The sequence below is a fragment of the Castor canadensis genome, chromosome 2 (genome assembly GCF_047511655.1).
Source record: "Castor canadensis chromosome 2, mCasCan1.hap1v2, whole genome shotgun sequence".
In the NCBI taxonomy this organism is placed as follows: Eukaryota; Metazoa; Chordata; class Mammalia; order Rodentia; family Castoridae; genus Castor; species Castor canadensis.
Window position 1 is genome coordinate 142,038,768 of NC_133387.1, and position 27,016 is coordinate 142,065,783.

The 27,016-nt window shown below is 49.7% G+C and overlaps 1 protein-coding gene across 2 annotated transcripts in view; it reads right to left on the reverse strand.

Annotated features, from left to right (window-relative positions):
* The window catches only part of Gnb5 (G protein subunit beta 5), a 39,350-nt gene extending 13,024 nt beyond the window's left edge, over positions 1-26,326 (reverse strand). The window contains exons 1-7 of one of the 2 annotated variants that reach the window (XM_074065960.1): positions 26,125-26,210; positions 15,775-15,876; positions 11,112-11,248; positions 8,309-8,350; positions 7,567-7,643; positions 4,378-4,510; positions 460-603 (exon numbers count right to left, since the gene is read on the reverse strand). In XM_074065960.1, coding sequence (XP_073922061.1) covers positions 460-603; positions 4,378-4,510; positions 7,567-7,643; positions 8,309-8,350; positions 11,112-11,204 — 489 coding nt within the window. In that variant the 5' untranslated portion in view covers positions 11,205-11,248; positions 15,775-15,876; positions 26,125-26,210. Of the gene's footprint in view, positions 1-459; positions 604-4,377; positions 4,511-7,566; positions 7,644-8,308; positions 8,351-11,111; positions 11,249-15,774; positions 15,877-26,124 lie in introns of both variants that reach the window. The other variant, XM_074065959.1, reaches the window with a different exon arrangement.
* Between the last annotated feature and the right edge of the window lie 690 nt (positions 26,327-27,016).

The following is a 27,016-nucleotide window of genomic DNA, read 5'->3' on the forward strand; positions in this document are numbered from 1 at the left end:
GCTCTGAGCCTTCAAATACTCTGTTCCCTGCACCCTGGGGTGAGAGTGGCTAGTGGCCAGCAAATGTGGGGAAGTGACAATGTTCACAACCCGTAGCCATTAACTTATTTTAGTGCTGCCTCACCCTAGCAGCCCTCGCCCTGCTTGGGGCCCTGTGACTATGCAAACTCTGAGGGACGTCCAATACAGCTTGGCAGGTTTGTGCCCTGAGTTTCAATGCTTACCCACAAGAACCTTCAAGATCTCTCTGTAGACTGCTGAATGTCAGTGGCAGAACAGAAGGTGGCCTGGCACCAGCTCTGCCATTGTTCAGGAACTGGGGGGTCTGGCAGGGAGTTGGTCACCTCCCACAGTCCCTTCTAGGGGAAGATGGGGTCCAGGCCCACAAATGAATGAGAACTGCTACCACATGCCTCCCTAGGGGATGAAGGACCCTAGAGGCTTTCCTTGGGTCTTTACCCCAGACACGAAGGTGTTTCCGGTTTCTGAGGGGGCCAGGTCCAGGCAGAGGACATCAGCCCCGTGCCCATGGAAGCTCTGCAGCAGCTGCCCACTCTCCACGTCCCACAGGGCACACGTCCCGTCTCCGCTGGCCGTCAGGATCTGCCCACAGGAGAGGATGGGAGAGTTAGGGGAGTTCAGTCCCACAGACGCAGATACAGACACACACACACACACACACACACACACACACACAGACACATACTCAGACGCAGACAGACATACACACACATATACAGACACACATAAACACACTGCTCTCTGGATCAGAAAAGTCTCTCCGTAGCAAGAAGGCCAAAGTCCACTTTTGGCACTCTCACAGTCCTTGGGTCATGTGTCTGTGTGCCTGTCCTCCTCCAGAGCTGAAATCTGGGTGCCTCACTGGGGTACCTACGGGGCTCCTGTCTGGCATGTACGAGGTGCTCTGTGAACGTCTGTTGAGCAGAACCTTCCATGGCTCCCCCTGCTGTGCAGGCTAAGGTGCTTCTCAGACATTAGCACACGCACAAACCACTGGGATGCTTGTTGACTGAAGCAGTCTGGGTCGGGCTTGAGGGCCTACATCTCTCCCGAGCTCCCAGGTGAGGCTGGGGGTGGTCACAGGACCACACTAGAGCAGTGTGTGCCTAGGCTGCCTTTTGTCAGCACCTCCTCCTGCTTTTGCACCTTGGTCTCTGCTCTGGAATTTGGGTTAACAGGATAGTCACTGAGGAAAAAAACCCAACATCATCGCCTGTCTCTGTGATAAACCATTCTGGGGCCAGACACACTTTCTTGTATGGTAACAGGAAGTGGTAGTTACACAATACTGAGGTTAAGTGAAAGGAGGCTAGCTGCTTGCTCAAGGCAATACTGCTTCTGGAACAAAAGGCTGCAAACCAACCGCAGGACTTATTTATCAAGCTGGTGTGGTGGCTCACACCTGTAATCCTCAATATTCAGGAGCCACAGATGGGGAGGATTGCAGTTTGAGGCCCGCCTGGGCAAATAGTTCATGAGACCTCATCTCAACCAATGGCTGGGTGAGGTGGCACACGCACCTGTCATCCCAGCTATGAGGGAAGGATAAATAGGAGGATCAGGTCCAGGCCAGCCTGGACATAAATGAGACCCCCTAATCTCAAAAACAACTTAAAAAGCAAAGAGGACCCGGGGCTCAACAGGTAAGAGTACCTGACTAGCAAGTGAGATAAAGCTTTGAGTTCAAACTCCACTACTGCCAAAAAGGAAAAAAGTAACAACAAAAAATAACCTCAGGTTACAAAGGAGGGAAATCTGCTCCCATCCTAGCCTTGTCCCTGCCCCTGCACCGTCTTGGCTTGGGTTTCCTGTCAGGCAGTCTGGGGAGGCCTAGGATCTCCCTGCAGCCACGAGTGGTCACTTTCGAGTCCCCTCCATAGAGCAAGAGCTGGGTGAATTCTCAAGCTCATGGCCACATGGTACTGCCCCTCCCTAAAGCCTCCACAGAGGCATTCTCAGTTCAGGGAATCTCTAAGGCTGCAAAGCCCCTGAAGCTGTGCACAGAACCCTCTTCTGCCTCGACTTCCCTCAGAAGGTCTGTCTACATTGGCAAAAGTAGTTTATGAACACACAAGACTTGGACAGAGTCTTAATTTGAGTTCCAGCAAAATGTAATGTGTTCCAATCCCCTTCACTCTTCTCCTGGCCTCACCCACTAGTGGATGCTGCACCCCTTTCTGTCCTAACTCTTGCAAAAGCTCAGTAACTTAATCCTTTTTTTGAAAAAGCAGGCCCAAATAATCTGCTTTAAATGATTGAAATTTGTGAAATTTTTACACCATACGCTTCCACCAAAGAAATAAAAAGTTCTCAAAAGTCAAAGGTAAGTTCTATTTAATACAGACTTTTTTTGTTTTAAAATTTTGTGATCTTCATTACAATGTAGGTAAAAACAAAATCTGAAAACCAAACATTTAAATCAGATAAATGCAGTCAACAGAGTCCCAAATTCATTGTCACTCATTTGTTCTCGTAGGCAGAGAATTTGCAGGTTTAATACCATAGTTGTACACCAGCCACTTGAGTTTTTCCTTTATCATCCTAGATCCTAGGGATGGAAGGAGTTCAAGGTTCACTAGTTCAGTACACACAGCTCAGGCTGTGTATCTGAATTGCCCATAAAGCTTTGAGTCATTACTACTAGGGAAATAATATCAGCTAATATTTGTTGCTGTTTACCCAAGACTATGTCATTTTACACAAACCATTTCATTTAATTCTCAGAAAACCTTAATTCAGGAGGGATTTACTACCATCCTTATCTGCATTGAGAAAAACCAATCACATAGTAATTAAAATCCAGTCTGGGAAGAGATCCTGTCTCATTCAGGGCCAAGACCTTTGCCCTGCTCTGCCTCCCAGGAGGCACTCCCACTGAGGAAGCCAGCTGGGACTTCCCTCTATCTCCATCCACTCCCTGCTGTTCTAACCAAAGGGTTCCCATAGGCCCCAGCACCAGCATCTGTAGCAGCAGAATTAGGGTGGTGGGTGCCTACTGCCAACCAATTCTTCTGCATCCTTCTGAGCCTCTCTATCCAGACTCAACATCCTGTGTTGCTTTGGGTGCTTCTCAGGTCAGGGGTCATCTGACTATGGCCACTGCAAGCTCCCTACTGCACAAGTCTGCAAGACTTCTGGGAGGGCTCAAACAGCAGATGCAAACACTGCCCTGCCCTCTGGCGGCAGTTCTAGTCCAGACAGCCCTCAGGCCAGCAACTACACCATCGCCCAGGCACCTGGACTCTCTGCCTTCTGCCTCCAGCCTTCCCCTACTCCTGACAGCAATCTGCTGGAAGTCTCAAATCTCAAATCTTAAATGATCCAAATCTGACTCACCCAGCAATGGCTCCCACTGCCCCCAGGGCCAGCCCCGGTATTTAGGGCACCCTGAGGCTGCCTGCCTCCCACCAGGCTCCCTCACACACTGTGGCAGCCTCAGGTGGCAGCCACTCCTCTTCACAGACAATGGCAAGTTTGGGGTCCCCCTCCCCCCTCCTCCTGCTGGCTGTGAGCTCCTCAGCTTCCCCCACTGTTCAATCACAATTGATTTTGGTGAAGGTCACTGAGGGTAGACAGGTTTCCACATGGAGCCAGGTGGGGTCTGGTGGTCCAGGTGGGGTCTGGTGGGGCAGGTGGGGTCTGGTATGTGGATGCCAGGTGTCCCCCTGGTGGAGGCACTGCTGAATAATGTAACTAAATAAACTACAGAAAAAAGTGGGGCATGGATTTGGAACTGGAAGCATTTTGCCTTTGAATGTAAAGTGTGGCCAGGAGCCAGTGGCTCACACCGGTAATCCTACCTACTCAGGAGGCAGAGATCAGGAGGATCATGGTTTGAAGCCAGCCCAGGCAAATAGTTGTGCAAGACCCTATCTTGAAAAAACCTATCACAAAAAAGGGCTGGTGGAGTGGCTCAAGGTGCAGGCCCTGAGTTCGAACCCCAGTACCTTAAAAATAAAGTGTGGCCAGTGACTGACATGGGTAAGTGCACAGCCTTAAGCTCAGCAGCTCGGTGAAGCACCACACACGTAAGTGTCTTATAAGCCTGTTCTGACCAGGAGAGCGGCATTCCCACCTCCTGGAAGGTTCCTCCCCTCCTCCCAAGTTCAACACACACTGAAGTTTATCTCAACTCTGCCAACAATCAATAGCACAACTTCCCCATTTCTGGTCTTGATGGGAACCAAGAAGAAATGACAGGCGCTTCCTCTTAGAGCGAGCTGCAGGCGTGCACATGGCTAAAAGAGCCCAGGGTGACAGAATCCTTCTGTGCAGTTGATGCACGCTAACAAAAAGAGCAAGAAAGAGAGACGGCAGGGCGCGCCTCCCCCGCAGCCCCCTGGGGCGCTGATTTACCTGCATGTCGGAGTTGGTGAAGCTGCAGGCCGACAGGTAGTTGGTGTGCATGGCGACAGACTTCTTCTTGGCAGCCATGTTCTCGTTCTTGTCGAATGTCAGGGGATACACAGAGCACTTGTTGTCCAAGCCCCTAGCCGGGAAAGCAGAGCGGAGCACAGGCTGACGTGGATGGACTGGAAAGGGGGTGTTCTCATTCAAACCGACGGAAAAACTCTTTCCTTCCAGGGACAGTAACCTTTCCCAACTTCAGCTTTGAAGATTTCAAACCTCCAGAAAAATGGAAACGAAAACCCCACAAAAACAAATATGTGGGTTCCTTCTCAGGTTCACATTTTGTCACCTTTGGGAGAGCAAAGTCAAAACCATTTGGAGGCAGTCTGCAGATGTGACATTTTACTTTTAAATATGTCAACCTGCAAACTCGTATCTCCAAAAACCAAGCACATTCTCCTAGATATCTTCTACACCTTTATCACAGCTGAGGAGATCAACACATGTCCCGTATCACCTAACACGCCATCCATACTCAATCTCTCCCAAGTGTTCACTCTTGCATTCAGGTGTTCTGAATTTCTGAAATTTATTGTTTTATTCTTGAGACAGAGTCTCACCGTACAGCCCAGACTGGCCTCAAACTCTTGATTTTCTATCTCCTAAATGCTGGGATTATAGCTGTGTACTACCACACCTGGCTTTAAAAAGACCTTTTAATCTAGCACACACTCTCTTCCTGTTTTTTGTTGCTCATGACAGGAGATCTTAGGGTCAGCTGTCTTATAGAATGTCACACATTCTGGGTTTGTCACACTGTTTAATGATTAGTTAAGTACAGCTGTAGTGTCCCTGATCAGAAGTGATTGGGACCAGAACTGTTTTCAGATTCCAGAGTTTTGGGGTTTTGGAATACTTGCATACACATAATAAATTGTGGGGACAGGACCCCAGTCCAAACATGAAATCATGTACACATATGCTTTATGCACACAGCCTCACAGTATTTCTAACGCACTTGGGATTTGACTGTAACCCGTATTATGGAGTCAGGTGTGGACTTTCCCACTTGTGGTATCATGTTGAGGCTCAGAAGTTTCAATTTTGGAGTATTTCAGATTTCTAGATTAGGGAAACAACCGGTACCACCGTTCTGTCCTTTCCATGTCAAGGTGATTTCACGCGCACCTCTTTCCAATTGCTTCACTGGGGAAGGCTGGGAATGCCCGCTCCTCTAAGCCCGGTGAAGCCAGGTATGGCAACGTGGTGCAGGCGGGCCACCCACGTCTCAGGAAAGGGCGTTTGTTTGTAACCAGTAATGACCTGTGGCACGAGAGTCTGAGACCACGAAAATAAGTGGTACCTCTCAAGCATGGCGTTAGCATGATGATGCGTGTCTGAATGAAGAACTACTCTAGACATGCAGAACTGTGGCCTGCGACTTCTGTCGTGCCTCTGAGGGTATTCCTGCGTTTCTGTGAAGATCAAACTGCTCCCCACTAGCACCGACCATGTTCTCTCTCTCTCTCTCTCTCTCTCTCTGGATCCATGACTGTCATTCCCTCATTGGATGTTTGATCAGGGCCCCTTCAAGCCAGCATGGTTTTTTGCTGTGGCCACTACCGGTCTTTGCACATTTCCTTCCTTTCTTTCTGTGGCTGGAGATGGAGCCTGGGGCACCACCAAGCCACACCCCAGCTCCTCCTAACTTTCTGGAACAAAAAAATATCCTAGGCTTACTTCTTTTCTTTCCCCAGACTTAAAAGCAGCCTTTATTCCCAGGAGCCCTGCCTCCTTTTAGCTCTGTCTTCCTACCCAACTAATCTTGTGATCTTGGTTATGTTTTATAAGTTTCCCCAGGCCTCAGTTTCCCCAACAATAAAATGGAGTGGATCCCACTCACCTAGCCCCAGGGGTGGCTAAGAAGATAATACAAAGAGTTCAGGACGGTTCTTGGCATAAGACAAAAGCCTGATAAACGCCTACTCTCCTTTTCCTGTCTCTTTCTGCTTGGAGCCAGGATCTGCATCTCATTCGTCCTTGAACCAGCAGAGCTTCACACGGGTGCTTGGTTAAGAGTCCACCACCTAACAAAGGCTTCCTGGAAGCCTGGCTCTCAAACAAGAAAGATGCACAGAGAAGTCTATGTATTAGAGACATAAAAATGGACACCCTTTTTTGGGGAAGGGGATTATGTTACTGCTACCAGGGTTCTGTGTTTTAAGTTTGGAGCCAAATCAGAAAGAGACCCAGAAGCCAGCAGAAGATGAAAATATCCTCACTGTTACCTATAACAATATGTGGAGACTGGCTAGCCAGCGTGCCAAGATTTTGGTTTTCTTTTTTTAAAATAAAATTATTTTTTCCTGATTATAAAAATAGTATGTGATTAAAAATCATATAGAAGGCCCAACCCCTCATAGTCCCATTATCCAGAAAGAACTGCTACTGCACAGACTAGAGCTCACCCTAGTCCTTACTATGTCTCTTTTTTCAAACATGGCTGAGATACAATTGGAAAAATATTTTGAATGGTCCCAGAATTAATACAGAGATAAAGGATTACATAGGTTTAGGTTCTCATTGCAAACTCTGTAAAACCGAGCTCCAGAAGAACAGAGGAGAGGCAAAATGTTCCTAGAAATCTTGATGTTCTTTTTACATGCCATAATTGAGAATGTCCCTCTTTGAGGCTGTATAATATTCCATTCAATTCACATGCCACAATTTACTTAACCATTGTTTTTTTTTTTTTTTGGTGAATATATTGCTTCTTTTTTCCTTTATTCTTAAAAAATGATACAATCAATGTCATCATTCTCATGGCTTTGGGTACATTCTGGGTCCTTCTTTCAGACAAGTTCCTACAAGTGGAGTCACTTTTGAGCAAAAGTTACAAAGTTTTCCAGGCTTCTGAAACATACCAACCATAGCTTGCTTTGCAAAGTGCCTGCATGGACTTATAGTCCCCAGCAGCATTTGAGATGCAGGGACAGGCTTGAACTTACCCTTCTGTGGTTTATATATAGTAAGAATAATTATGAAAGCGAGCTTTGTGGTTTCTTCTTTGATAGCTAGTGAGATTTGACACATGGCTTAACAAGCAAATAATAAAAACAGGACAAGTTCCCACTCGCTGTCCTGTTCAGGCCATCACAATGGTCTCTGTGGCTGATGGGAATCCGAGCAACTTACCCGCAGGCAATGGCACATCCAGATGGGGCGTACGCACATGCCATCACCCACGTGCAGGGCATGGTGACCGCGTGCTCCTGTAACACAGCAGTCCTAGGGTGAGCGACAGGCACCGGCCCCCAGGCCTCCACGTGAGCATCACCAAATCAGAGCGCCCGTTCCTACTGAGTGACCGATCCCATGGCTCCAGGGGGAAGCGGCGAGGGATAAAGGTGACTGGAGAATGACGAGGGGTTCAGCCTTTATTTTGCGGTAAGAGCCTAAATTTTGATCTAATTCGAGGTGTGCATGTGCAGAGCTGAGTCACAAGGGGCTCAGACCCCACAGTGTCACGGGGCGCTCTGAACAATACCACCGCGGCCTCCTTCTCCCCCCACCCCTTGCTAATCTCCGCAGTGCTGTGGGGTCTGAGGGGGAGAGATGGCGGGGCTTTGGGGCTTATCTTCACTCACATACTGCATGCATGAACAGGACAGCTTCCATGCAGTGCCCACACTATCTTAGCATGGCGCCCTTGACCGTGGCTCTATGGACTCTTTCCAGGGCTAGTGACTGCATCTCCAGACAGGAATAAATGCTGCTCTGGACTGGCCCAGCTACTCAAACATGGCTGCCTTCCTTAGGGTTCCCACACCTGGAGGTTGGGTGGACCCTTCACGGGGGGCCTGCAGGGGATCAGGATGGGGCACCTCTAAGCCAGGCTGGGGCCGTGAAGTCCGCTGTGGGGCGGCCTGGCACCTACCTTGTTGGTGGTGAAGGAGTCCCACACAATCACCTTTCCATCCTGGAGGGAGAAGAGGACACAGCTCAGAAGCTGGCAGTGCGCTCTTACCACTAGCTGCTTAAGTCCTCATAGGGCTGTGCCCAGCTGGGCAGTGTGCAGCAGAGGGCCAGCGAGGTGCCTGGGTGGTCCAGACCCCCCACCTGACCATGAGGGAAGGTGAGTAAGCTAAAGGTTCAGTGCTCAGTGGAACTGGGTCCAAACTCAGGGCCTCCAGACTGCCAGGCAGGCGCTCTACCACTTGAGCCACACCCCCAGCCCTTTCTGCTTTAGCTAGTTTTCAGGTTAGGGTCTCGCGTCTTTGCCTGGGGCCAGCCTCACACTGAGCTCCTCCAACCTACGCCTTTATAGCTGGGATCACAGGCCTGCGCCCACACACCTAGCGTACTGACTGAGATGAGATCTCCCTAACTTTTTTCCCAGGCTGGCTTTGAACCGTGATCCTCCAGATCTCTGCCTCCTGAGTAGCTGGGATTATAGATGTGAGCCACTGTGCCTGATCTAGACACTTTTTTATACCACTGACCAATCAAGCTTGAATTGTTTCATACAATCACCATCCTCTACACTCTAAATATCAATGTATTATTCAGGAGCAGAAAAATGCTGACACTACCTTAGGTACCTGACAGGTGAATAAGAAGTCTCTTTCTCCTACACTGTGCCAATACCTCCCCATCTCCCATTTGCCCCTGCAGCACACAGACTCTCCCCCATTCTCTATCCACTTTTGTGCTATGGACAGTTGAGGTCAGGCTCAGTCACTTCTCCAGGTGCCCACAGACATCAAAATCCCCTCTACAGACTTGTCACTCCAGGCTGAGAACGACATGAAACATGCGCCTGTGACAGTGGGGATCCCTGTGGCCAGTTGTTCAGGGAAGAAGAACACTCCCTGTTGGGTGAGCACTGGGCTGGCGATGCTACAGACAACACTGCCATTTTCACTGTCACCATGGCCACCTGCGTGGTGTGGGGTATGACTACAGCATCACCCATTTGTAGCACAAACTGTGTGGAGGAAAATCCACAAGCCTGATCCCTAAAGCAGCCGGAACAGGGTGCTCCCTGGGCAAAGAGCGGAAGAGGATGGACAAACTGACTTCCTTCAGTGCGTGGGTCCCCTGTGTCCTCAGGGGTGGTAAATCTGCAGCCCATCCAGTGAGGGCCATTTTTAAATCACTCACTTGAGCCATTTGGAGCCAAAGTTGGTGAATGAGGTAGGGAGGTCACGCTGGAAAACACCACCGAGGGCAGAAGCAAGGTCTGACTTTAAAGTGACACTGCTGTCAAAGTTGGTGGCTTGGGGCCTTTCAAGATTCCTAAGCCGACTGGATCCTCTGGTCTAATTTCTGACTAAGTGGCCCAACATAAATGTGGGCTGTGTAGGTGTCTTTCCTGCAGACACAGGGCCTGGCTCTGAGTCTGCACCTTGGGGACCCAGGCCTACAGCCTGCTCACCGGATGTGGCACTGACTCAGGGTGCTGCCCACCTCAGCGGCCTCCCTGTCTCTGCGTCCGCCTGTCCCCAGTGCCCACCCCTGGAGTGAGTCACATTAAGCTAAATGTGGTCCTTTTCACAAGCACGGATTTATCTGCCCAGCACCTACACACCTGGAGAGACTGTGCCTCTACCCCCAACCCCAATCCCACTGTCAGGGTGACCAGATTTTTTAAAATGTATTCGTTAACTCTGCCTTTTAAGGGAGAAGGTGGCCATGAGTCAAAGTCTGTTTCAGAGTCTCCGTGTTTCCCAGCCCCTCCCCCTCCATGCCCTTCTTCCCACCTTTCTGGATGGAGCACAGGAGGATGGGTGGGGGGTGCTCAGAAGCACAGTGTGGTCTCCTTCCCCCCCCCCCCCCCGACACATTTAGTGTGCTTGTAAGGATTTAAAAGTCAAAAGAGCTGGGTGGCAACGTGTACATTACTTTGTAAAAACGAGCATTTGAAAGAAAAGCTCTATAACAATAATAATAAGCCAGGCATGGTGGTATGCACCTGTAATCCCAGCCCTCGGGAGGCTGAGGTAGAGGGATCGAAAGTTTGAGGCCAGCCTGAGCTATGGAGGGAGAACTTGTCTCAAAAAAAACAAACAAAAAGACAGTGGGTGTAAAAACTTCCGGTATTGTTTGATGTTTCCTTAATATCCCTAAATGAAAAGTTTAGTACGGACAGAAAGTAAGAAGCGAGCACGATGCACTGTGGACACAGTGAATTTGTAGGTAACACAGGAGATTGTGACAACTGTGTCACCCAATGTCATGCTGTAGTTTCTCTAGAACTTGCAGTTCTCTGAGGGTTAAGAAGAGATGGGGAAGGCAGAATAAGAGAGGAGAGAGTGGGTGAATTTGGTAAATTATATTACGTGCATGCGTGCAAATCTTACAATGAAACCCCTTTGTACCCCTGTAATATGTGCTAATTAAAGAATAAGTTTTAAAAAAACAGAAAAAAGAAAAATCAAATCATCTTTTTGAAATAGCTGGGCAGACGGTGTGTATGAGGGGAGACCTACGCTCATTATAAAAATCTGGTAGCTCTCTTCGGGGGATGGACCAGTACTGGGGTTTGAACCCAACCTTAAATTTGATCTTTATAAAGAGTTGATAAACTCTCAAATTGGAAGACAGCCAAATAAGTTTTTTTTTTTTTTGTGGGAATGAGACTTGAACTCAGGGCTTTGAGATGACAAGGGGCTGGGAGAGCGCAGCTTTCCCCCTTGGCTGTAACACAAGCTGCCTGGGCCACAGTGGGTGTCACATACCTGCGAGGAGCTCACGATCCTCCGCTTATCTTTGCACCAGTCCATGCAGAGGACCTTGTTGCCGTGGCCTTTGAGTGTCCTTCTGGTCTTCATGACAAACTGGCCCAGGGCCTCCACCCGCTCCGCCACCTGGTGCACTGGAAGGATAAGGCCACAGTCAATTGCCTGACCTAGGCCCAGACCCAGGAGGCAGCAGGCAGGTGGCCCCGGTCCACTGTCAGTAGAGGCAGAGAGCACACAGCAGCTTTCTTTGTGAAGACCCGTGCTTTCCAAGTCCTGCGTGCATGGAGGAATTAACAAGACTGCCTCTCACGCTACAGAATTCTCCCAGCAAGGCCACGGCTCTAAGAGGTGGCAGGGCAGGCAGTGCACCGCCCTCCCCGCTTAATAGGTGAGGAGACAGGCTTGCAGAGGTTACTTTGCTAACGCAGGTTCACACAACTCCCTGGGAGCCAGGCTGGGGTTTTTCTGGCCCTTTGCCTACTCCTTTCTACTCACAAGGAAAGGCAACTTTATAAGAAGTCATTAGGGCCACCCTGTGCACCCTGCTGCTTGACATCAGGCACTCTAACTGTCCCCGTACCTTCATAGCCTGGAATATAGCAAGTGCTTCAGAAAGGATGAATGAATAAATCACTGTGCAAGCTGTCAGCAGATGGCACACCTGTTTCTGGTGTAGTGACATCCACCGAGATCAGTGCAGTGTCCTCGAAGCCTGGACACAGGGTCTACCCATGGTACTGCCTGTACCAGGACAGAGCTCCAGTACCAATCTCTTAGGGGCTGGGACCCTCTCCTGAGGCCAAGGGAGAATTTCCTAGGGAGTTCTTGAAGAAGCTGACTGATGAGTCAAAGAAAGACAAGTGCACAGGAAGTAGTGCAAGGGTTCTTCGTCACACAGTAGTGAGGAAACAGGTCCACCAGAACCAGGGGCTCCCCTCCATGGTCAGTGGCAGAGGGGACGCCATTCTCTCTCTAGCAATAGCTGTGCCAGAGAACAGGTGTGGACTCCTCCCATCCACCTCTCCATCCTCTGAACCTCTCAGCCAGGTCGTTCTGCAGGCAGGGGAAGAGAGAAAGGACATACCTAGATGTGGGGATGGCCAGGGAAGTGGCACCTTAACAGACAGCACAGCGAGGAAGGGAGAGGCCAGGGGCAACCCTCCTTCCAGGGAGCCGTGGCTAATAGGGGATGGCTCCTCCTTCCTGCAGCTGGAAGCTGGGCTGAGAGGGCCCAGCTTTGAGGTTTAACCTTTGAGGTTAAAGCCACATGGCAACAGTGCCCCTTCCTTCCTTCCTTTGCTTCCTTCTCCCTCAACACTTCAGTTTCCAAAACAAAGAACTCTCTTAAATAACTACAGAATAATGACCAAAACCAGAAAGTGAATGCTGCAACAGTACACCACTGTCTAACCTAAGGCCTTATGAGGTTGTCCCAAACACATGCTTTGCAAAAAAGCACAATCCAGGTCATGTGCAGTCAGCTGTGACTCTTCAGCCCCAAGGTGTCCTGCTTTGCAATTCTGCCTTGTCTGATGCTCTAGGTGAGGTCTGGCTAAGGCACATCTGGCAGGAATTCCACAGGGTGACAGGGTTACGCTGAGCTCTTAGAGGCTCGTGCTGCCTATCTGTCCCATTACAGGTGACGGTGACTTTGATTATTTTTATAGTGGCACCTGCCTGGTTTTCTCCACTGTAGAGTTCCTTTTTACCTTCTGTAGAGAAAAAGTATCTTTTTTTTGTTTTTTTCTGGCAATACTGGGTTTGAACTCAGAGCCTACTGCTAATGGGCAGGCGTTCTATCACTTAAGCTACTCCCACCCCCCCATCCTTTTTTTTTAGGTAGGGTCTTGCATTTTTGCCTGAGACTGACCTAAGACTGCAATTCTCCTACTTCTTTCTCCCAGGCAGCTGGGGTTAGAGGTGCATGTCACTATGCCTGGCTTATTTGGTGAGATGGTCACTTGCTAACTTTTTCCCCCAGGTTGGCCTTGAATTTAGATCCTTCTGATCTCTGCCTCCAAAGTAGTTGGGATTACAGGCTGGAGACAATGTGCCTAAAAAGTATCTTGTGGGACATACTTAGACATTAAGTATCAAGCTGCTCCTCCAACTTTAATTTCCTGATTGGCTCATCACCTAATGGGCCCTGCCTGAACCAGTAGTTGCGTGCTGGTTGACCAGGGTTGATTTTTCTAAGCCCACCATTCCTTCTGTGCTTCTTACCTGCTTTCTACTCTAAGGAGGTGCTTTTCCTCCTCTCTATTTGTTTATTGAGTCATCTACATTAGTTTGGGCTCATGGGTTCTTACCATATGTAGGTTCTATCCCATTACTAAGATTATTTACTTTGATGCTCGAATGGTCCTCATGGCCGAGGGAGCCACCTCACGCAGGCTTTTGTGCCTGCCACATCCCATTATTCTTTGAGCACTTCCTGTTCCAGGCTCCTGCTGTTCTTTCCCTGTCCCCACCCAGGAGTCAGTTGGTTGTCCAAGAACTCTTGGTTCCACTTCTTTGTGATGAAAGAACAAAGGTGCACAAATAGCCTTTGTGTAAACTCCAACCGTGAAATCACTTGCTGCACCATAAAGTGCCACATCAGCCTTCAATTATGCTAGTGCTTCTGCTGAAACACTGCCACAAACAGCACACTGAAAGAAATTGAAAACCAGAAATTTCTGACTTCTTCTAGGTGTTTTTCATAAGCCTTTATCAGTTCAGAATTGTGAGCACATTCTAGTTAATATTTGACTTTGAAGTTTATGCTGCCTCTCCCAATTCTGCTGTAGGAATAATCATAGCTTTTTAATGTCCATCTTAAAAAAAAATGATGTCTCACCAACTAAAATAGGGCCCTTCTTATATAACGTGAAATTGAACAAATCCCAACTATTTAATTAGTTTCTCTTGCTGCATTTTCCCTTCCCACATAGTTTGTCTCCCAACCCACTGCATCCTGTTTCTATCTGCCAAATCTTCCAACCACTGAATTAAAGAATTTGAAAAAATTTAAAGGTCAGGAAGTAAAAGAAAAATCTAAAAATGAGCTGATAAGTCCTGCATGTTATTTATAGGAGCTTGGCTCTCAGACATGTCTCCCCTTTGCCATCTGGTTGACCATCCATCCTTCTTGGATACAACTTTGTTTAAAGGAGTCCTGATCACCACCAGCTGGCTTCTGTGATAAGGACGGCAGTCTGCCAGGCAAAGCCATTGGAAGGTAAGCGTCAGGAGGACAGTTGTCTCATTTGGGCTCCCTTAGAACCGTAGCTGGAGCAGGGCAGCTATGATCCCAGCTCTGATTCTGGCTGCTCAGGTGCAAGCCCAGGTCTTCCAATTACCAGCTGTGCCACTTGAAGCAAGTCACTTCCTTTCTCACTGTCTTGTGTCCCTCATGGGGTTGCTGACGTGACTATACAAGCCTGGCACAGAGGGAAGTGTTAGCACTGAATTCTCCAGCTTGGGCCTGAGGAAATATTTAACTGGTGCATCAATGAGAACGAATGAAATGCTCAACATTTATAAAATTGTAATCCTAAGCAGGATTGGTGAGCCAATAAAGCTTTCAAGCTCCTTTCTCTTCTTAGTCTGTACCTCTCCTTCCCTGCCTTCAGCTACCCTCCCTCCTTAAACTGTCAAGCAACTCATCATTGATCAGGGCCAACCCACGGCTGCTGTTAGGCCTAGACCCTGAGCTACAACAGGAACTCTCACCCAGCCTTTGTGACTCAGAATAGGGCCTTCCTGTCAGCCCTGTGCAGCCCCTGGGATAATTTGGCCTTGGCTTTTGCTCTCCACAAAACCCAACGCCATCTACAGACAGCTGGAGCTCTTTCCTGACTGATCCCAGTGTGTGTGGCTCTGCCCCTGCCCTCCCCGGAGCTCACAGTCAGGGAACTATAGCGATGCCTTCACCACAAAATGTGACTTGCTGAGCTAGAAGTGTGGACACACGGAGCTTATGCCCCAGAGGATTGGGCGGGGAACTGCACTGGGCTTTTTTGGGATGATATTTGTGCTTGGAGTAGACGATAAAAGATGAGTCAGATGTAAGGGGTTCTAGGTGGGTAGCCTAAGCAAAGGCACAAAAACACCAAATGTTTTAGGGACAGTATGGGAACTTGAAGGGTGAGGGGTGCAGGAAGTCATGGCTTTGTACACCTGCAACAGAGCTCAGCAATCCCACGGTGACAGCTGCCAGCCAGAGATGTGACATGGTCAGACATGCCTTCTTATGACTATCTCTGGTGGCAGTGTTGATGAAGGCAACCTGGAAGAGGAGACCCAATCGGGACACTCCTTTCCTTGCCAGACCCCTCTCCAGAAACCACAGCCATGTCCTGCACGCCCCCCAGGATGTGCCTCCCTACTCTGCTGGGTCCAGGAAGCCTGAACTGTGGCATAGTCTGCGATGCCACTCCAGACCAAAGTAGCTGGAATCAGAAGGCCATGGCCAGAATTCAGGAAGATGGAGAGCTAGAATGTAGATCAGCAAATGTTTACTGCTTGAAGGATGTTTCTAGAACCTGTACTAGGTGTCAAGTTCTGTGCCAGTGCTTGGGTACAAAGAAGAATAATTTGGTCCCTACTCTTACTGAGCTCACAGCCTGGAGCAGGCAGACAGGCCAGCATGCAAGTACAGCAGTCTGATGTTGGCTACCTTAGGCTGTCCCCACGTCAGAGGCCGGGGGCAGTGTGGCTCCCTCTGCCGGCAGGTGTGGCCCTCAGAAGCACCATCATCACAGCCTGGTTTTGAAGGATGCTTAAGAATTGGAGAAGAGAAAAGGTAGATGGGAAACTAATTTCTTAATATCTATTTTATGTTCTGAGATTTAACTGGGAAGGCAACAAGCTCCTGGAAGGACACGCATCCAAACATATACCTCTGAGAGTGGATAATACAGCCCCTCTGGTAGGTGGCTATAATTCTCTAGAGAATCAAGGATTAGGTGAGGTGGTGACAATGGCGTCCTAGTCCATGCCTTAACCTTGGATTCCCTACACCCCTTCATGCAGATCAGAGGGTCACAGGGTTAGAGGCCAGAAATTGTCTTGATTTTAGCTTGGCCACTACCTGGTCATGGAAAGTTAGAACCGGAAGAGACCTGAGTGATTCAGCAAGTATGCAATGACACCTTCGACAGGCTGGTGCTGTGCTGGACACCAGTGTGTAGGGCTGAATGTGATGGCAGGACCTAGCTGCATGGAGCTTGAAACATGGCAACCACGTGGAACAGTGGTTTTCAAATTTCTTTAGTTGTAGAAGTCTATGTCCATGCCCTCCTCTTTCTCTATTAGACAAAATCTTACTAGGAGACCAAGATAAAGATTAGACAAAGCAAATGGTCAAGGGCAGATGGCGGGACTCAGAAACTTGTCTACCCTCAAGGCCAAACAAGTGTGAAGGCCAGGGAGCTCCACCAGCCCTCTTACCTCTCAGGAGAGGAAACAAGGCCTCCCTCTGGGCACTACCTTGCAAAGATATTTACAACTCAGAGGGGATTCACTGCTCTGGTGACTGCGGCTCAGGGTGGTGCTGGGGGAGCAGGAAAGGCCAGCATACAGAAGTGTGTTTGCTTAAGAGAGGCAAGTCCTGTGGCTAGCCTGCCTCAGGGGAAGGGCAGAATTTCTAAATTAATGGGAAACAAAGAGGCTCCTCTGAGCCTGTGCTGTCCTGCATGAAATGGGGAGTTTATCTCAACGAGGCCTTGGGATTAATCTGTAATTGTGGCAAAGACTAACTTTTTATCAGCCACAACTCTCAACTTCAAGGACTAGTTCTGCTGTTTATTGCATAATCTGTGCACATGTGAACCTAAAGCACATGCATGTGCTTCTTGACAAGAAGTCAAACCACATAAATTTACAAAGTGAAAATATGTGACGGGGGTCCTTTAAATCACTCCATGAGACCATCGAAAAAAGAACCAACGTGTGAACAAGCTTTAAAATGCCCTGGAAAACGAATATTCTGAAACTGAGTGCTCTTTGTAAATAAAGAAGATATGGTCAAAGGCAAGTGAAATGGGAAAACAGAACTGTTTAAAAATAAAGGTCAATCACTTTTAAAGTTTTGTACTGATATGCAGTTTCATGGTAACTACTATTTGGCAAATCAAGGAATCAAGGAGGAAAATTATCAAAGCTAATGTTTAAAAACTCATTTATTCTGATTCTACCTCAAGGTCCCCAGCGGGCCCTCCTGCCGCCATGATGTCCCAGTACAGATCTACAGCAACGGAGCACAATGACCGTGGACTGTGACTTCTGAAACCATGAGCTATAATAAACGCTTTCTCCTTTAAAGGGTTTCTCCCAGTAGCAAAAAGTCTGACTATCACAGGAGGGAGAGATATAACACCCTCTAACACCCGTATGGAAAGAAGACACTTACAATCATACTGCCTTTTGTGTGGTCAAAGACCTTGAGTTGTGTTAAAACCATACGTTAGCCACAAAAACTCTACCTTGAATTCCCTAATTAGAAGTTGGAAGGGTGGTTGTGGTGCCATCTTTAAGACAGGACACTACTACCATCCCACTGAAGAGAAACGTAAATGACGGCGGGAGCTGTTCAATTTACTGGGTTAACTGTAAAACTAGGCTCAAACTTTAAAGCCAGTCTCAAGTATGTTTGTAAATATAAACATAAGCAAACAGCGTAAGTCATGGAAAATATCAAACTATTAAAAGAGGCCACTTCCAGTGGTAGGGTTATGAGGGCTTATTTTCTCCAACATTTGCAAATGTTCCAGAGTGAGCACTGATTTATGTGCACTGGCTAGCTCAGGGGTAGTTACAACTGCCCAGCGAAAGGAAGGGGAGAGGGAGGGAAAGGCCCAGCAGGAAGGCAGAGGAGTAGGCAGAAGTCTGCAGGGAATCAACTCCTGTGAGCCTTGGTATGCCGAAGGTATTTTCTTAGTACATGGAAAGTTAATGGACATCCCTGCTTCAGGCTAATCTAGAAGCGTGGTTTTGCCTAGATTTTTCCTGACACCATTAATTCAGGTTAGTTTAAGGCTGAGGCTATCAAGTACTTGATAAACCCTTTCACAAAATTACATTTAGAACAGACAGCAAAGTCAAAAACGAAAAATTCTATGATTCGCCCAGACTTTGTCTGGATCTGTACTAAGAGAAATTATATAAATTTGTGTGGAGTTGCTTTGTTCTTTTACAAAATTAGAATCAAATGAGCTGGAAACTAGATGAGGCTCCCACACAGCCCGAGAGGCTGCCATACCCATTGGCAGGGGGTGAACAGCCTGTCTTCCTGCTCTGTCTGCTGTCAGCCGGTTTTCTAGGTCATCCCTCGGTTTAATTCTCTGTAAAGTCCAACTGTTTCCTCCTCTCTCCTTTTTTTTTTTTCTTGATCCATTCCAGCACTCGCTGCCTCCTTTTTTATTATAAAGCATTAAGGGTACAGACGGGGATCAAACAAAAAGCATCTCCATTCCCACGCCCTGTCGAGAGCACACGTTCTTTGTGCGTGCTCACACTTAGTGCCTGTACACACCTCTGTGTACACCACGGAGAGCGTGGCATGTCTGCCCTTTGCTTGTCTTGTTTCTTTGTGTTTTGATGATCCTCAGGACTCTGTGCTGGTGAGGCAGGTGCTCTACCACTTGAGCCACACCCACAGCCCTTTTTATTTTAGTTATTTTTCAGCTAGAGTCTTGCAGGATTTTGCCCAGGCTGGCTCACACTGCGATCCTACCACCTGTGCCTTTCAGGTAGCCGGGATGATAGGCACTGGCCTCCCACCCCAGTTTCTTCTTTTTTTTTTTTAGTGCAAATCTCAGCTTTCTAAGAGCCTAAGAGCAGGGCAAGCATGGGGTAGGGGGTGTGGAGGTGGGGAATGCTGCAGTGGGAGCCTGAATCTTCTGCTATTAGAGGACAGGCATAGCCTCCAGGCCTCTCTGGGTCTCAGTGAAGGGATGGGGTGGTTGACATAAGAAGAAAAATCTTTGTACCTGGAGACTGAGGCGCAAACAGGTGACCCCTCCAGATCCAAGAGCTGAGGGACATGATAAATAATGGCTCCCAAACACATCCACATCCTAATCCTTGGAGCCTGCGAATATGCTACCTTACAAGGCAAAGGGGCTCTGTAGATGTGACTGCGTTAGGATCTGGAGAAGATGATACTGGATCACCAGATGGCCCCAGTGCAAGCCCCAGGGTCCTTTAAGAGGAAGGCAGCAGGGTCAGCGTCAGAAGAGATGTGGGCCACGAGCCAAGGAATGTGGGCAGCCTCTGGACACTGGGAACAGTAAGTAAGGCACGGATTCTCCCCTACAGCCTTCAGACCTGCTGACCCACTTTAGGTTTCTGACTGCCAAAACTGGACAAGCCATTACATTTGTGGGAATTTGTCCATCGTGGTATAAACAGGAAATGAACACAAAAGCCAAGTGCTTTAAAATCAAGGGAAGGAACACTCACCTATGGTAGAAGATGAGCAGACAAGGGAGACGTCCAGGAGAAGCAGAAACTCTGGGGGAGGGTGGAGAGGCAGGGCCCTGGGAGCAGAGGGACCAGCCACATAAACCACGTGGAGTACATGCTGGCCAGGGGTCGACTTGGGGATGGGGTACAGCAGCACGGGTGCGGTCTGAGTGTTGAAGGGATGAGAGTTGCAGAACGGAGGGTCTGGAGGAAGGAAATGTTCTTTTTCTCCCCCTGTTTACGATACTGACTTTTTTAAAGGTGAGAATCTGGGCAAGTCTGAGCTAATAGCAGGGTGACCAACCATCCTGTATGCTTAAGACCAAAGGGTATTTTAAACCCAACAGTCCCATGAAAACTGGGATGAGGTGGTCATTTTAGCTTATGGCCTAAAAAGGGCTACAGGGCCAAATTGCAAAAATGTACCCATATCTAACCCATTATCCTGAGCAATAAACCACGGATACAGGAGTCAGGAAACCTGATGACTGAGTGATGGCCACAGTCTGACCTGCTGACATTAGCACATGACCTGTGACATGTGGCAGGGTCTTGCAGACCTGCAGCCCCTGCAGCTGGCAGAAATGACAGTCTTGGTCTGAGCATCCAAGGCGAAAAACTCTGACACAGGAAAGTTGTTGATAACGTATAAGTCAATCTCCAGAAGTTAGTGATACACTAACCTAGTTTTCCAGGGCTGACTGCCCCTGTGTCTGCAGATTCCAATAAAAATTTGAAGTCTGGAGATCTCCAGAGCAACTGCTCCTTCCTAGGCTTGACTACTCTCCCATTTGAGGGTATTTTTCCCCTTTACTTTGTATTAACAAACCTGTTCCTACTTAAGTCTCCTCTGTGTCCATCCTTCAATTCTTTCTCCAACGAGACCAAGAACCTTCTGGTCCTAACTTAGTGCACTGAATCTAGTAACACCAGGGTCCTCTGGTGTTCAGTTAGGATAACACACCCTAACTGAATCACATACCCTAAATCTCGCATGTCTGGCTTCACGTTCTCAATTCAAGGCACAATGTCCTCGGGCTCTATAATGAAAATGTCTGCTTGGGTCATCATGAAGCAGACAGAGGCTGGTCATCTCAACTGGGGAAGAAATAGGGCCTCTCTGGTATGTGTGTGTCTGGAACAGATCCATATGCTGGTCACTGTGTTAGATAAAGAGACACCGATCTCTGCTTTGAGGAGTGAACCAGACTCAGTTTATGCTCCTCCCCAGCTCGACAGAACCTTCTCTCCCTGACCCAGCAAAGGCAGCCTAATTTGCAAACTGACCGTGGCCCCTACTCTCAATAGCTGCATGATCCTGAGCAAGCTGTCTGTCCATTCTCTGAGGCAGTAGAGCCAGGATAGGGTGACAGGGAAATTAGAAAATATATAAAAATGAAGCCAGGTTCAAGAGTTGAGACCGACTCCCTCATATGTGGACATTAGATCAAGGGCAAACACAACAAGGGGATTGGACTATGAGCACATGATAAAAGCGAGAGCACACAAGGGAGGGGTGAGGATAGGTAAGACACCTAAAAAACTAGCTAGCATTTGTTGCCCTTAACGCAGAGAAACTAAAGCAGATACCTTAAAAGCAACTGAGGCCAATAGGAAAAGAGGAACAGGTACTAGAGAAAAGGTTAGATCAAAAAGAATTAACCTAGAAGGTAACACCCACGCACAGGAAATCAATGTGAGTCAATGCCCTGTATAGCTATCCTTATCTCAACCAGCAAAACCCCTTGTTCCTTCCTATTATTGCTTATACTCTCTCTACAACAAAATAGAAATAAGGGCAAAATAGTTTCTGCTGGGTATTGGGGGGGGAGCGGGAGGGGGCAGAGTGGGTGGTAAGGGAGGGGGTGGGGGCAGGGGGGAGAAATGACCCAAGCCTTGTATGCACATATGAATAATAAAAGAAAAATGAAAAAAAAAAAAAAAAGAGTTGAGACCGAACCAGGAAATAAGGCTGAAAAAAATCACTAGCACAACGAGAAATCGAATCAACTGTTCAAGAATGTACAGGCCTGCCTTCCTTCCATCGTCCTTCCTTCTCTGTTGGATGTTAACTGAGACCCACTGCCCCAGAGGAGTACTTAGGTCCAGGAACAGAAAATGCCTGGCTTTTGTAAATCTGTGTCTGGGAAGGATGCCTAAAAAGAACCACAGAACAGACATCCATGCCACAGACCCCTTGATTGTAAGGCCAACCCAGACTCTTCTTTCCATGATTGAGTGACAGACAGTACCAAAACAAGGTAACTGGGAAGTTGCTGAGCACCCATCCAGGTGACCAGCTCTCAACTGGAAACTCCCAGCCCATTAGGAGACAAAAATACCCAGAGATGAAGACCCTCACCGGGTCCTCTGCTCCCACTTTCTGACTGCCTGTCAGAAGGTTCTGCCAGCTTAGTCTCCTCTTTCTTGGCACCCCACTTTGTCTTCCTAGATTAAAGAAATCTCTGCTGGCCTACTACCTTGTGTGCCTCCTTCTTGGATTACTTCAAAATTCATTCCATTGTTATTCCAAATGCCTGGGGGCGAGTCCCAGATAAGCCTGGAAATTTGAGAGTTCCCTTCTCCTATCAGGAATCTCCTGTCTTCCAAACACCTTCCAGGTGACACCCAATGCGGGGCTGTCACTTTCACAGGGCAAAATAAAACACAATAGCTTGATACCCTGCAAGGGAGGTCACATCACGCTCACAACTGAAGTTCACAGGCACCGTCCCCTCCTTCCCCACCTGAGTGCTGGGATGCACACACATTCGGTAGGAAGGAGACAGGGAGCCTGGGGTGCTGTGAGAACAGCTGCAGGGCAAACCAGGACGAAGACAGGCTTTGCCACCACCGCTCCCTCTCCTACCTGCAGCTTCAGCTGGTGTGCACGTGGGGTTGTGCACAGTGCAGGCTTCGGAAGGGATCTGGTGAGCATCCTACATCCCAGGTCACTCACAGCTCACACCTCACTTCCCTCCTAAGTCTGCTCCCCCACAGAATGCAGCGGGCACAATGGTCCTGCTAAAATTAGCTGGGCCTTTCTCAAAACCCTCCGATGGCTTCCTGACTCAGGCTAAAAGCCCAGGTCCTCACTGTGGCCTCTCCACCTGTGCCCTTATCTCCAACTCCTCTGTTCCACGCACTCCCTCCTAGCTCTTCCTCAGCCTTGTTAAATTCCCTCCTCGCCTCAGCTTGGCACTGCTGTTCCTTGTCCTGAGAACACTGCCCTCTGGCAGTCATCTTGCTTGACCTTCCCTATTTCAGGTAAGGATTCTTGTTTCAAAGGCCCCTCTCCAGGAGCCTCCCCCCACCTTCTCTGAAGCTTTCTTCTGCACCCCCACACCTCATTTCCACTCCCCCTCTTTTCTCTCCAGCACTGTCATCTAGCCTATTGCTCATCTGTCCCCACATCTGGGCCGAAGCTCCACGGGGGGTGGGGGGGCACCGTGTGGTTTGTTCGCTGCATGGCCCCTGAGGGCTGATGACAGAGCCTGAGACATCATGGGCTTCAAAATGTGAGGAAGAAATGAAACTGTGGGCACGTGTGACCGTTACCAGAAAGACGGAGAGAGAAGGAATGATGCAAAGGTGAAAGGCGGCAGTGGGGGCCCTAAGTAAGCCTGGTGGGCTGGGGGGGGGTGGGGACAGGTGTGAGGAAAGTTCGGAAGTTGGGTGTGAGGGGCTGGCTTACTACCTTCCATTCTCCATGGAGGAGGAAGTGAGAGTGGTGCAGAGCCCTATGCAGGTGCAGGAAGTCAGAACTTGTCCTGGTGGAGAGCTCTGGCAGCCCAGGTGACTTAGTGACCCTGGGAGGAATAATGGTGACAAAACACCTCCTGGCGCCCTCTGTCCTACATCATCTGGTGTTCGGGAGATGAGGAAGGAGAGAGGGGACAGTGGGTTCATCCAGGGCTGAGGTGTTGCCAGGCAGCTCTGATAAAGAGACAGGAGGTCCAGAGAGTCAGGTGACTTGGTGACATTGCTCCTTAAATGATGTCAAAGAGTTAACACTGAACAAAAGAAAGGATGGGCTGAGAGACTGACAGAGAGGAGAGCCAAGGGTCCGAGAGGATCCCTGCGGAGGCTGTGGTGAGAGCAATGAGAACTCAGGAGGAGGAGGAGAAGCAATTCTGAGAGGTGACAAAATGCTAGGCATTTGTGCAGTTGGGGGCTGTGCTGGAGTGAGGGGCTTGTGTCATGAGGACCAACCCTGGGTGAGGGGGGGTTAGGATCAAAAGGAAGACCCATCCATAGTCCTAAGAAATACCTAAGTCTAGCCCACTATGGTAGCTCATGTATGTAATCCCAGCTACTCAGGAAATGGAGATTAGGATGATCATGGTTTGAAACAGTCAGCCCAGGCAAAATGTTTAAGACACCCTACTTGAAAAATAACTAAAAGCAAAAAAAGGCTGGTAGAGTGGCTCAAGTGGTAGACCACCTGCTTGGCAGGCATGAGGCCCTGCATTCAAGCCTGGGTACACCCCCCCATAAAAAAAACCCGAAAAATAAATAAAAAAGAAACAAAGATACCTAGCTGGGAGGACCGGAAATGACACATTGGGAGGACAGTGGGTGACAAGAGTTTCATGGGAACAGGGTTCTGCAAGGTGGTGGAAGAAAGGAGGTCTGTGGCTGCAGGGAATAATCTCCTGACTGTTGGTGGGGACTGAACCTTCCACAGCAGTGTTCTTGACATGGCGGCAATTTACAAATTTCCCAAAAAAGGCTGAAAATGTCTCCAGACAACCCCTGTGCATAAAGCTGAAAGGGCAGTGACAAAAGGTCTGACACGGCCTGCCTGGAGTCCCCGCCCTGCTCTCTATTAGCAGGGGTCTTTCAGCAAGGCCTTCAGCCTGTCTGAGCCTCAGTTTCTTTATCTGTCAAATGGAGAAGTCAGATGACCCACTTCAGAGGCACAAATGCCACATTTGCAGTACCACCATTATCATCTGCAGGGTGTGTGGACTGGCAAAGGGAGATGGGGCCGCCTGTGCCACACCTCGCAATGCCCATCCCCACTCTGTCCCTGACCAAACCGACCCTATTGTGTTTGGTGGGTGACATGTGTCCAGCCTGGCTTTCCCTCTGCCAGTCTCACTTGCAGAGAGTTTCTGGGAAAACTTTGGCTTTCCTGACAAGAAGGAGCAAACAGAGACTGGTGTCCACATTCCCCCTTCCTCCTGCCTTGGATACAGAAGTGATACTTGGAGCTATGGCAATCATGTCACAGTCGTGGGGCGAATGCTGGCATTCAAAGGCAGGGGAAGGCGGAGGGCCGGAGTTCCTGAAGGAGCATTGACCAAATGCACCAAGGCTGACAATTACCTACCTACCCTTGTGTTTTTGGTTTTTTTGGCTCTACTAAAGTTTAAATTCAGGGCTTTGTGCTGAGCCATGCCACCAGCCTTTTTTGCTTTATTTTTCAAATAGGGTCTCAGGTTTTCTGCCAGGGCAGGCCTTGGACTGTGATCCTCCTATCTATAACTCCTGTATAGCTGGGATTACAGGCATGTCCCACCACACTGGGCCCTACCCTTGCTCTTGTTGTGCAAGTAACCTAATTCTCAGGATTGGTGGAGTGGCTCAGGTGGTAGAGCATCTGCCTAGCAAGCGTGAAGTGCTGAGTTTAAATGCCAATACCACCACCACTACCACCACAAAAAATTTAAATACAGAAAGAAAACTAAGTCCCAGTTTTCTTAGCTGTGTTATTGGGGTGCAGGGTTAATAATAGCTGGACACATCTCTAGGTCTAGCACAAGCTCCTGCAGAGTTTCCTACTGGGAAAGCACGGCACATTCCATATTCAGGTCGTGCACCTCCAGCAAGTGACTTTTAAAGAAATCAAAGGCCAAGGGCCCTTGCATGAACCCCATTTTAATTCCAAATGAAACTGAAAGGGTGGAACAACCAGGATAATAGCAAAGCCAGACGCATAGGTGTGCAGAGGGCACCCTGGGTTGCCCTTGCTCTCCAAAGGGGAGAGGGCACGCTCTGGAGAAAAGCACGCAGTTAAGAGAAGGGGGAAAGCTGATCTTGCCAAGGGCCAACGAACCTGGCCACGTCACTGCTCCCTCATCATCGTCAGAGAGGGTTCTGAATTATGGTGCTGGCCCGTGTTGACGAGTATCTGACACCGCTAGGGCCCTTTCGCGCCGATCACAGCATCTACCCAGGAGCTCAAACAGCCTGAACCCAAAGAAACTGCAGCATTTGCCAGGCCCTCTGCTTCCCTTCCCCCACCCGGCTCCCTGTCCCCAAGCGGAGCGAGGAGATGGGGGAAAAACCGAGCTTTGAGATCAGAGTCTCCCTGCTGGTAGCCGCAGAGCCGAGGAGCGACCCACTGCGACGACCAGCACACCGCGGAGTGTCCCGGCCGCGCCCACTCGGGCTGGCCGCCCTCCCCCACCCCGCCGAGGGCGGTCTGCACCCTCCAGGCAGGTGACCACGGGGACGCGCCCGCGAAGCTCCGGCGCCGGGGTCCCCGCTGCCCGCCTGGGCCTGGCCCGCGCCCCGAGCCCCCCGACCCCCGGCGTCCCCGGCCGCGCGCACTCACGCTCCACGTCGTGCAGCTTGGCCCGCTCCTCCTCCAGCTTGCCCTTGAGGCTCTCGGCCTCGCTCTTCAGCGACGCCAGCGTCTCGTTCTCGTGCAGCCCGTCCGTGGCCATCTTCGCGCGGGGCGCCGCGGGGAGGGAAGCGCAGAGCGCGTGCGGTGAGCGCGCGGCGCGGGCGGCCGGGCGCAGCTGGGGTGGCCGTGACCCTGAGCGCCGCCCGCGCCCCGCCCTCCGCGGTGACGTGATGGCTGCGGGGCTGCGGCCCGGCCCTGTCCCCCTCCCTCCCGGTCCCCGGCCCTGGCACCCGTCCCCAACGCGGCGCCCGCACTCCACCCCGGAGAAGCCGGGAGGAGGCTTGTGTCCATTTCACCCGGGGGGGAAACTGAGGCTCAGGGACGGTGCGTGACTTTACGTACGCCGTGAAAGGCCAAGCGGGGTTTCCAACTCGGGACTCCTGGCTCCTGGAGAGCCTGATGAAGTCCCAGCGTCACAGCCCCTCAATCCCACCTGCCAGGGGCGTGACAAATGGCACCTGCTTGCAGAGAGGACAGGAGAGGGACCTGGGTACCCCCCTCCAACTCCTACGAACCGGAAACTTTGTTGACTTAAGTTTACAAAACTAAAACCAGATCTGCCTGCTGGGAAGCTCTGGGGTGTCTGAGGCCCTGGAGGCCGGTTCTTGGTTTGGCTTTTCCTTTCTTTACAGGGGCTCAGGTGCCTGTTCTGCGGCAGCAGGAGCAGGGGGCGGTGGCTGCACAGCTCAGACCTGGGGTGAGGCCGCTTCCTCCCCTCAGGAAGGAAAGAAAGGCTGTTGTTCTCGCCAGGACCCGGATTTAGTGACTTGGGCACTCAAGGATCCCCTCTCCCAGTCTCACTTCACTGCTCTGAGTGCTC